Source organism: Hippopotamus amphibius, chromosome 1 (assembly GCF_030028045.1).
Source record: "Hippopotamus amphibius kiboko isolate mHipAmp2 chromosome 1, mHipAmp2.hap2, whole genome shotgun sequence".
Classification (NCBI taxonomy): Eukaryota; Metazoa; Chordata; class Mammalia; order Artiodactyla; family Hippopotamidae; genus Hippopotamus; species Hippopotamus amphibius.
Window position 1 is genome coordinate 87,731,297 of NC_080186.1, and position 12,421 is coordinate 87,743,717.

The 12,421-nt window shown below is 34.3% G+C and overlaps 1 protein-coding gene across 2 annotated transcripts in view; it reads left to right on the forward strand.

The window, feature by feature from the left end:
• AGL (amylo-alpha-1, 6-glucosidase, 4-alpha-glucanotransferase) overlaps positions 1-12,421 on the forward strand; it is an 80,897-nt gene that overhangs the window by 35,049 nt on the left and 33,427 nt on the right. For both annotated transcript variants that reach the window (XM_057710521.1, XM_057718286.1), the window contains exons 21-25: positions 2,241-2,371; positions 5,541-5,677; positions 5,919-6,052; positions 7,566-7,741; positions 10,843-10,945. In XM_057710521.1, the coding sequence (XP_057566504.1) occupies positions 2,241-2,371; positions 5,541-5,677; positions 5,919-6,052; positions 7,566-7,741; positions 10,843-10,945 (681 nt within the window). The remainder of the gene's footprint in view (positions 1-2,240; positions 2,372-5,540; positions 5,678-5,918; positions 6,053-7,565; positions 7,742-10,842; positions 10,946-12,421) is intronic.

A 12,421-nucleotide genomic window follows, 5' to 3' on the forward strand; every position in this document is an offset into this window, starting at 1 on the left:
ACACATACACTATGCATGTCTGTCTACCTATCTTTACATGTCTCTATCTATACACATATACACAGTTTTTCTGAGCTATTTGAGACTAAGTTGCATACATCATACTCCTTACCACTTCATTTTTTTAATGCCAATGCATTATTCTAATATACAGCTATACCATAATTTATTTCATGAGTCTACATTTTTTGGACCACTAAATTGCTCACATTGATTCCCTATTATGTATGTCTTTGTACATTCATCTTTGCATAAATCCTTACTAATCGTGCTCTTGCTAGGTGGTACCGTATAGTACTAAAGAGTGTGGGTTTTGAAATTTAAGGTTCGGTTTAACTCCAGCTTCACCACTGTCAGTATGATCTTGGACAAGTTATTTAGACTTTCTTCATCTCAGTTTCCTCATCTGGAAAATGGGATTTACAATAGTTCCTACCTCTTAGATTCTGTAAGGATTAAATAGGATAATGCATATGAAGCACTTAACACAATTCATGGCACATAACAAATGCTCAGTATATGTTTGATATCATGAGTACTAGGGTAATTTCCAGGAATGGAATTTCTGAGTTAGACTATCTGTACATATGAGGCTTTTAATACTGCCACATTCACTTCAGAAAGATTGTATTAATTAATATTTTCAGTTCTATGTAAAAGAGTATGGTATCTCACATCCTTACCAATACTGAGTATATGTTATTATAATGTAATGTTTAAAAGCAGAGAGGATGAGACCAGACAGCCAGGGTTTGAATCCAATTTCAGACTCTTATTAGCTTTAAAAGTAAGACCTTGGGAAGGTTATCTAAGAGAGATAATTATAGTGACTCGCAGAGTAGTGTTTGACACAGAGTAAGTGATCAATAGCTAATAAAATTAGCTATTACTAGTCAAATTGGTAAATATAAAATACTTTACAATATCTCAATTTATTTTAAATTTTAGTTAAGCTAATTTTTTTGTTCATCAGCCATTTGTATTTATTTGCTGATATGTCATTTCACATATTAGCTCATTTTTCCGTTCTATTCAATTGTTTTTTAAGAGATTTTATTAGTAATGATATTAACTCAATTCAAACCATACTTAGTAGTTATATTCTAAAAAAATCTATGATGAAGCAGTTTTGTGTTTCTATGGAGTGTTTATAAAATGCACATTCCTCATCAGAGCTACTCAGATTATCTTGGGACAAGATCAAGAAATCTGCACTTTCATATGATCTTCAGGTGATTCTTATGCAGAGTTCACTGGCTACATCTTAAAAAATATTGCACTAGAATGGAGTTGGTACTGAGGCTGCTAATAGATTTGACTGATGAACTCAGTGGCAGGGCTTAATTAAAGACTCACTCTTGACTCACAAATTGCAAAGGAAGGGTCAGGCCCAGCCAGGGGGAGAGAGGTTAGCAAAGACAGAGGAAACAAAGTACAGGTGACAACCTTCTCAATTGAAACAGAACTAAAAGAGAAAGAAGGGGTTACATTCAAGAGGATATGTATTCAGTTATATAAAATGAAATTACCTGAGTACTTAGAAGTGCAGGAAACTAGGGTTTCATTTGTATTGAGGTGTGGTCGCTTACACAATCTCACTGCTAACTGAACAAAGGGAAACCAAGGCCGTGATGGTTAGACACTTCAGTCTGATCATTATCAAGAAACATCTTTAGCTAAGAAAGTCTGCTTTCTTAAGCAACCAAGCTGAAGGGTAATGCAACCGTAGGAGAGGAAAGAAGGGAAAAGGAGAGAAATGCAACAGTAGACTACCACGTGATTTCTAAGGTGGTTAACTGTGACTTTTGATTATCCTTTCACTGGCCCTTTGTTAATTGTTTTGAGTTTAAGATAATTAACATAAAAAGTTCTTCTTGTCCCACATAGGAGAATATAAAGGAGAGGAAAAACTAAGCCTGAACTAGAAAGATTAAAAACACAAATTTATAAGATAAAGACTATAGCAACCAAAAGATTTTTCCAGTGTACTTCTAATTAATAAAATTTAGCACTTGGTTATTTCCTTGGCTTGGGAGAAATGTTACTTCTAATTGTGTTTTTAGCGTATTTACCCTTTCATTATTGTGTATAGTGTATATTGTTTACAGTGTGTAGTATAATGGATACGTTATAATGGAGACATTTCATGGTTAGTGACTCAGATTTTCTTCTTCATCTTTGTTGAGAGAAAGTGAAATTTCAGTATATTTAACCAGTTTTCTTTATTTTCCAATTTTTAGTATTGCCTCTAAATTAACTTTGGCTGAGCTAAATCAGGTACTTTACCGATGTGAATCTGAAGAACAAGAAGATGGTGGAGGGTGTTATAACATACCAAACTGGTCATCTCTTAAATATGCAGGTCTCCAAGGTAAGCAAGTGTAAGGATGGTGAAGCTTTTCCAGTTTTTTAGTTTGTTTGTTTTTAGGGTAATATGGTGTCTCCCTCCTAGAAATAAGAGTATGGGCTCAGAGTTTGATTGCTTGGGTTCAGATTATGGCTCTGCCACCTACTCACTGATTGACCTCTGGCAAGTAACTTAAAATCTCTGTGCCCCAACTTCTGCCTCCATAAAATGTGAATAATATTGTCTAATTCATGGACTTTGATGAGGATTAAATGAGATCACATTGTACATATATTCATCTTTCTTTTTCATCTAATTCGAAATATTTTTGTTGAATATTTGTTTTATATGACAAAGAGAACTTTTAGTTAAATATGATATAGTTAGAGTAGTTGTAAAGTGGGAAACAGGAACTAAATATTTAACTATCAGTTTAACTCATTTGGTTGGTAATATTTTCTTAGATTTTTATCTAGGAAATTTGGCTTATCACACATGTATTCCTGGTTCATAGTTTCTCACTTATCAAACCTTCTTTTCAACTCCTCCTTACTTCTTTGTCCATCTAACCCATCTTTAAGGGCCAGTTCAATTCTTACATCTTCCACAAATCCTTCCTTAACTATTTTTTGTTTTTAAAGATTTATTTTATTTATTTATTTATTTAAAATTTGGCTGCATTGGGTCCTCTTTGCTGTTCACGGGCTTTCTCTAGTTGTAGTTGTGGCAAGTGGGGCCTACTCTTTGTTGTGGTGCATGGGTTTCTCATTGCGGTGGCTTCTCTTGTTGCGGAGCATGGACTCAGTAGTTGTGGCTCACAGGCCCTAGAGCACAGGCTCAATAGTTGTGGCAAATGGGCTTAGTTATTCCGCAGAATGTGGGATCTTCCCAGCCCAGGGATCAAACCCATGTCAGCCTGCATTGGCAGACAGATTCTTGACCGTTGTGCCACAGGAAGCCCCTTCCTTAACTATCGCTTTCACAGTAGTTTCTTTGAACTCCAGACACCCGTTGCATTTATCTATTATGTCTCTTATTAACCCTTGGAATTTATTACCTTATTTTAATAATCAGTATAATTTTTTATGAATCTTCATTATTGTGATCAAGAAATAGGCTTTTAGAGCTACACTCTATGGGTAACACTGACTAGCTGTATAACTATATGGTAAACTCTCTGTGGCTCAGTTTTCTCATCTGTAAAATGAAGATAAAAATAGTATCTACCACAAGGGGTTACTGTTAGGATTAAATGAGTTAATACATGTAAAGGACTTAGACATAAGTCCTTTACATGTATTAGTTCATAGTATGTATCAGTGATAATTAGCTTTTAAAAGTCCGCTACGTAGACTGTACCTTGAGAAAGAATACTGTTTGCCTTTTGGGGATTCTTGTTTTTAGCTTTCATACCTTCTAAAAAATGAAGCACATAGGAAGCTCTCAGTAAAAATTTTTAAGACTTTTTGTGCTTACAACATTTTATTTTTTTCTAAAATATTCTTATTTTCAACAGAAAATGTTTTGTGCTGTGAGTAGTAAAGAAATGTATATCTTACCAGTCTTAAGCAGATACCTACTCCATTTTCACTCTGAGCTGTTAAACTTCTTCTACTTGCCTGAAAAAAATAGATTTGTGTGAACTTCTTTTCTGGCCTTTGTGTTTCTTAAAGTTAAGTGTAGGTTTTTACTAATTCTCTATAGCTTCTCATCAAATGATTTGTCTCATTCTTTATAAATATAATTGCCCTTACCTGATTTATTTTTTACTCTATACCAATCCCTTTTCCCTCTGGCAATTTAATATTTCCAGCAGTCACCTGACATTTCCGGCAGTCACCTGGTATTTCCAGCAGGCTGTTAATAGCAACCTCAGGTTAAATCACACAATCATTTCACTGACCTTTCTGTCCTGTGACCAAAATTCCCCTTCCCTGCTTTTTGTAACAATACATATTCAGTCATGTTGGACTCCAGGAATCCACTTTTGGACCTGCCCCTTTCATCCTCAACTTTCAATCAGTAATTATAACTTCTGGATTTTTTCTGTATTCTCTTTTGGTATACAGTTTCCTTTTTTACTTCCACAGTTATCATTACTATTCTAGGACTAAGTCCTGTCTACAAAACCAACTAACCAGTTTTCCAACCTCTTGACACCTCTTCCACAAGTCATACCATCCCATTGGTCATCATCAGACCTCTCTTCTAAAACACTGCTCCATCATGTCATTCCATTATTCAGTAAGTGGAACTGACATTTACTGAGCAATATTTACCTTCCCTGAAAATGCTAGGGCATATGTAGACCATTATTTTATACTGTCTTGTTTTCTAGATTTTTTATGTTTTAAGCTTTGTTTCCCAAAGATTATAAGCTTCTTGAAGGAAAGAATAATATCTTAAATTTATATATTTATTTTTTAATTTCTCAAAACATGCTATATGCACAGTAAAATTAGTTAAATTCTAACTAAATTAATTTATTTGAACTGAAGTCAGTGAAGCCAATAAAATTTTTAAGATGGAAATTACTACTTTATTACATAATGAAATAAGTGCTATTGCTCTGTCATTGAAATAACAGAATGTGCTATGTATGCATACGAATTCTAATACTTCTATTTGAGTAGTGCTTGAGGATATGCCTGTATACCTCATTTTGATATTTCATTTAGTTCAGGTACCTCTGTTACATTTCAAACAGCCTCTCCAAAACAGACTTTATTATGATCACCATAGGTTTTCTTGCTGTCTCTGAAACCAGTGCTATGATTTTGTTAAATCTTGCTTGAATATTAATGAATCCACCACTTTTCAACTGTGAAAAGATGCAGACTTACCAGTTTTCTTCCCCCAGATCCTTGGCAGGGAAGCTATGCCAAATGCCTTTGAATATTGTAATATTAAAATTCAAAAGAGCAGGACCAGCCCCAGAAGATAGGAATCTTGGAAAACTCCGCATAGCTCTTGTGACAGCAGCCCCCTTCAGTATGGCTTTGTATCTTGGTTCAGGTCAGTGTTGCCACAGTTATCTCCAGCCATGGGAAGTGCCATGAGGACTGTGCAGCCCTTGTGTCTACCTGTATATATGTTCACCCCAAATCACTGGAGACTAGCAGCAGCCCACGCTATGAGAAAAAACTACCTCTGCCAATGATGAAATTGGCATGATATTTCTTTGAATTTTCAGGGTTAATGTCCGAATTGGCAGAAATAAGACCAAAGAATGACTTGGGGCATCCGTTTTGTGATAATTTGAGATCTGGAGACTGGATGATTGACTATGTCAGTAACCGGCTTATTTCACGGTCAGGAACTATTGCTGAAGTAAGTAAAGCTGTATTCTAGTCCAAAAAGACAAGGGCACAATAAGAAGTATATTAACATATGTAATATATATATTGTTTTCTAAACTGAAACATTTTCCTCCATTCATCATCTTTCAGTTGTAATAAGCAAAAATCTGGTTAATAGATTGCTAGTAGAGTTGCATGTTTGGCTTTAGCTCTTAAAATACAGCTAGCCTATAAGCACACCAAATTAACTTTTAAAATTATTTTTATAACAGGTTGGTAAATGGTTGCAGGCTATGTTCTTCTACCTGAAGCAGATCCCACGTTACCTTATCCCATGTTACTTTGACGCTATTTTAATTGGTGCATATACCACTCTTCTGGATATAGCATGGAAGCAGATGTCAAGGTATATCCAGCAAAGCCTGAGTAAATAGGCATGTTTTTGTAGAAGCCACATACCATCAGTTTATACACTCTTTAAGAGACCAAAACATGAGGAATTGTCATACATGCATAGAGCTGAAAAAGTTAAGTGGATAGTAAATTTATTAACATCCTTTAATCTGGAACATGCAAAAACAAACTTAGATATTAAAATCTGTTCTATACAGCTAAAACACGATGGGAAATTTTTATTGTTTTATGTCATCAGTTTCTGTTTATTCCTTAACTTGTTAAGTTAATGGATACAATTTCTTAAATCTACACACACCATTCTTTTTCTTTTTTTTTTTTTTAATTAATTAATTTATTTTTTGGGGGGGGTACACCAAGTTCAATCATCTGTTTTTATACACATATCCCTGTATTCCCTCCCTCCCTTGATTCCCCCCCACCCTCCCTCAAGTCCCCCCCACCATTCTTTTTCTAATTTTTCATTAATTAAGAAAAAAAATATTCTGCTATTATTATAAATGAAATTTGCCTTTATTGGTGAATTTCCCTAAAGTGAAACCACAGGTTGAAATGTACTGGTGAAGAGCCACCAAGTCAATTTTGGCATGATTTCAGAAAGAAGATTTCAGCCCTACCATTTGTTTTACAACAGATCTTTTAAAGCCAGCTGGATAGAATATTGGGTGAAATGAAAGCAGTTCTGAGACCTTAACCAAATTGAAAATTTTGTTCAACTGATATTAGCATTGTTACGCATTTGTGTAGAGAGACTTTTTAAAGGGAAGAAACCACGTAAAATAATACTGCTAAAAATTTTTGAATCAATGGGTGTAAAATTTCAAGTATTCATGCAAGATGAATAAGTTTTGAGATCTGATGTACAACGTTGTGGCTATAAATAACAGTGTTGTATTGTACTCTTAAAAATCTGTTAAAGTATATGTAATGAGGTGGATAGAACTACAGTCTGTCATACATAGTGAAGTAAGTGAGAAAGAGAAGGACAAATATTGTATGCTAACTCACATATACGGAATCTAAAAATGGTACTGATGAACTCAGTGACAAGAACAGGGACGCAGATACAGAGAATGGACTGGAGAACTCGAGGTATGGGAGGGGGCGGGGGGTGAAGGGGAAACTGAGATGAAGCGAGAGAGTAGCACAGACATATATATACTACCAACTGTAAAATAGTCAGTGGGAAGTTGTTGTATAGCAAAGGGAGCCCAACTCGAGGATGGAAGATGCCTTAGAGGACTGGGGCGGGGAGGGTGGGGGGGACTCGAGGGGGGGGAGTCAAGGAAGGGAGGGAATACGGGGATATGTGTATAAAAACAGATGATTGAACCTGGTGTACCCCCCAAAAAATAAAAAAAAATTTAAAAAAAAAATCTGTTAAAGAAGGTAGATCTCAAATCAGGTATTCTTACTCTAATAAAATTGTTTTAGTAAATCAACGAATGATAAAAAATTTTTGTATTTCTACACATAATATTTTGAACTCTATAATTTTGTTGCAGCTTTGTTCAGAATGGTTCTACCTTTGTGAAACACCTTTCCCTGGGTTCAGTCCAAATGTGTGGAGTAGGAAAATTCCCTTCTCTGCCACTTCTCTCACCTTCCCTTACGGATGTACCATGCAGGCTGAATGAGATCACAGGAGAGAAGGAGCAGTGTTGTGTGTCTCTAGCTGCAGGTGAGAAATTATGTACAAGGTTAAAATGTGTAAGTCAGTATCAGTCAGAGAGGAAAATTATGAAGAAATGATTATTAAAGAAACTAATGGTGTTATCCAAGATTTTATGTTACTGCTTAGTAAAATTTCATGGGTATTCACTTGTAAAAATAGTAACCATGCTAACTATTTAATTATCACTGTGCACCATACATTTATTTATGTGCATTTTTTATTGTGGCCAGTTAATTCTTTTCTTGTGCATGTTTATTTTTTCCGACTCATGACATTTTGCATTTTTTAATCAAATTTGTTTTACTACCCTTTTCCTGTTACTTTATACTTTTTTTCCCAATTTAAAAAATTAACCCAACCTTGTAATTACCAAGAGATCATATAAAGGTCCTCTACAAGTTACAAAACACAAAACAAATGTTAAATAATTTTTATTATGTGTCTAATTGCAATCAAATGCTTTCAACTCTATTGGTAGCTTTTCCTAACAGTAGATTTAAAACCTGAATCAAGTAACAAGTCTAACTAAATCTAAGGAAAATAGGCATTTGGTTTCTTTTTAATAAACTAAAAAGTATTTAATATTTAAGTCCGCTGAAGTTTAGAACTTACCAAACTAAACTGAAAAATACCAGTTGCAGGATGAAAGTTAACAGTATCGTCTATGTGATTTCCTCTGTTTACTCTTAAATTTGCATTTGCTCAGACAAAGAAAAAAGACCTAGTGGGACCCAGCAAGTAAAAAAGAAATTAACTTTTCATTTGAAATGATCATGTGAACCTTCTGAATGTTTTAATTATATAATTGTGTTTTAGATTTTCACTCACTCACAATTATATAATTGTGTTTTAGATTTTAGATCACTGTGTGATCTCCTTCTGGTACTTTCCCCTGTGAATCTATGCAGATGGTCATAAAACTGAACAGGGCCATTGTGGGAAAAAGTTGATATGCAGAATTTGATTTTAAAGCCTATTGTTTAGAAGCCTATTACATAGAATAGTGGTCTCAACATTTTTGGTTACTCACTGCTGTTGTTAAGCACCCCCAAAATAAATATATTGATATCATAAATGATATACTGATATAAGTTATGATACTTGGTATGTTTACATATCATGTACAACATAAAACAAAAAAAGAAATTAAAAAAATAAGTTCATAAATATGAATAGAAGTTCTGGTATTTCTTTCTAGCATCCTAAGCGAGAGTTTTGTATGTTCCATACTAACAATATATATAGGACTGTACTCAAATTTGCAGATAGATTTCTTGCTTTTACTTTTAAATGAATGCAAAAGCCAGGAATACCTTCCTTTGGTGACAGTGGTACAAAATATATATAGTATATAATTATATATATATATAATTATAAGGTTGTATAATAATTGACAAGGTAGAAATCATTCAGAAGATGTGTGATCTGTAAGTCATATACTCTGAGAGGTCAGAAAGTTAATATAAATATTTCCATACATCAGTGCTAGAGCTTTTATGTTTTGAGTTTTTAACAAAGACCTGTATTTTAGAGCATACCAACTCAAACTCACCCTTGAATCTATCTATACTTATATTTTATGCAAGGTGTTAGTGGGGTAAAGTACCGGAAAGTCTGCGAGGCACAGGTACTTTGTGTGTGTGTGTGTGTGTATGTGTGTGTGTGAGATAGCTGCTGTCATCAGCAGCAGCAGAATTATCATCGGCCGTATATATAAACTGTGTGTGTGTGTGTGTGTGTGTGTGATAGCTGCTGTCATCAGCAGCAGCAGAATTATCATCAGCCGTATATATAAACTGTGTGTGTCTACCATGTATAAACAGTACATGTTTTGTGCCACTATTTGGGATACAATATAGAAAGAAATGTCTGATGTTACCTTCAGTTCTGATCTGTCTTAACAGAAGAACATAATTGTGTCTTTCTCCAAGGTGAAGATCCAGTAGGCAGACACTTAAATTGTGAAGTATTGCCAAAAATTTTTTTATCTTAATCAAATTCTTTCACCTCTCAATTTACCTTTTATAATTAATCTATTTCATGCATTCAATAAATTTTTATATTGATGTGTACCAGTTACAGTTTTCAGTGATATGCTTTGGTAAACAAGACAAATGAGGTTTCTGTTATCATGGATCTTGTTTTCTACTGAGGAGAGACATTCATTCAGCAAACCAGAAAACAAACAAGATAATGTCAAATAGTGTTAAGTGCTTAGAAAATATGAATAAATGCTGTGAACATTTTACTTATGTCCTCACTTTTTCCCCTCCTAAAATGTTTCTTACATTTATCCTTTAGCATAGCTTTTTTGAATGAAATGCTAATTTCCTTTGCTTTACTTTCCTGGTGATTATTGTTTTTAGAACATATACAGACAACAATTGTATTTCTTTTCATGATTTATGAGAAACCAAACTCAATCTAAAAGTAAAGTTTTAGATTGTATCCATCAGTCACTCTGTTTTATTTTGTGCAATAAAGGCTGCAGTTACCAAAAACGTTCAAGTTATTTGGCATCTGAAATCCTTGTTTTCATCTATAAAAACTGTTTCTGGCTAACAAACTATAACACTTTTAAGTTGTTGTAAATTAATGGAAAATTTGGTAATAAAGTAACTTTAGGGTGATAGACTAATAAACATTTAATTACATATCATTAAGGTAATCATCTCATATTTAGATTAATTTGTTGCCTTCAAATTGCAGGTAGAACCTTTTAAAATACATCATTACTATTATGTGTTTCTTTATGTGTTAAATATTGGACCTCTGATTTTAATCTTTAACTTTAGTTTATTAAAAGAAAGTTTGTGTTTAAAGACATATATTTGAACCAATTCAGATAAGCATTGTTGTCTAGCACTGGTTCTTAATCTCTTTTGGGTGACAGATTCCTTTAAGAATCAAATATGATTATGGAACCTCATTGCACAAAAGTTGACATTAGTATAGCCATACATTCTGCAGATCATTTAAGAGGGTTCGAAGAATCTTTTTTAGCTCATCCTTGACCCCTAAGGTTAGATTGACTCCTCTATAGTAATGTAATTCTTAGGCTTGTGTATATTACGATTAATATATTGCTTTATTGTGTTTTCTGTTAGGGTTACCTCACTTTTCTTCTGGTATTTTCCGCTGCTGGGGAAGGGATACTTTTATTGCCCTTAGAGGTCTACTGCTGATTACTGGACGCTATTTGGAGGCCAGGTAGGAGATCTCTAGAAAGTTCCAATGCGGTTAGCTCCAGTGGCGTAATCGGTTAGTGCGGGTACTTGTAAAAAGTTGCAATGCCAGTTTATGTCAATGTTTTTCACATGCTCTTCAAACTTTTCTTATTCATCTCTTCTCAACATTTGAGAGGTATGTTTTCCTTAGGTGTGTTTTTTATTTTTTATATGTTCATTTAGGAGGATCATAGAATTTCAAAGGAGTGAAAAATCTTTGAAGTTGCTAAGTTCTACTCCTTCATGTTACAGATCAGGTTATCTTCAGCATTTGCTACTTTATTTCAAGTAAAACTGAAAAACGTATAACCATATTACTAACATCACTCACTAAAGTGTAAAATTCTTATGCCTGAATTAAGTATAAGAACTCAGATGAACTTTTAGGTAAAATTGGAAAGACTGCCATTGTTTTATTCTTCTACAGTGAAGGTGTTGCTTGCTCTTTGACGGAATCCTGTAGAAAGAATTACAATATCAGACTTTCTTCTTCCTATTGTCAGACCTGGTAACCTTGTAACATTTTCTAGACTTAAAATGGTGTTTTCTTATGTCACAATATTATATGTGAATTTATCAGAGGTAGAAAGGAAAGGCTCTACAGCAGTGCTCTACAGTGTTCCACAAATCAGCAATGTCACCATCATCTGACAGCTTGTTAGAAATGCAAATTCGTGGTCCCTATGCTAGACCTCCTGAATCCACACCTGGGGCGGAAAAGGCAAAGCTGGCAGGTAGAAATCTGTGTTTTTGCAGGGGTTCCAGGTGATTTTCAGCGGCCTAAGACTAAAGTTGGAAAGCACTACTCTACAAGTTAAAACTTGTAACAAAAAAAGCATTTATATGATACTTTGTTTTGATGTCACCAGAAAAATAACTGAAGGTTTGCCAGTTCAAACAGCAAGAGTTTTATTTTTGCTCCTTTTAAAATTGGAAATTTCTAAGTGAGCATCTGAAATGTATTATATTCTTCCCTACTAGCCCAATATAATAAGACCTTTTCTTATGGAGTTAAGATACCATTATGAGACTGTAGAAATTTGGGAGGCTGTGTGCTTCTTCTGTACTCTATGGAGTATAGTGTAGTGGTTAAGAACTTGGGTTTGGGCCAGACTGCCAGGTTCTAATTGTGGTTCCAAACACCCACCTGACAAATTATTTATTCTCTTTGTGTTCTCTATAGGATGGTTTTAGTACTTACCTTGCAGGGATTTTGTGAGGATTAAATAAGCTAATACAGTTTAAGTATCTAGAGCAGTGTCTGCCACATGCTAAGCACTCCATAAATGTTTGTTTTGAAAGTTATTATTATTTTCATTGTTATCTGGGCTCCCAATTACCCCTTCCATGTACTATCAAAAATTTCTGCTTCTTAGTTTTGCATATGACTGTCTAGTCAGTTGTCAGCTAACTACAGCCTGTCACCAGTTTTGTATGATCTGTGCACTAAGAATGCTTT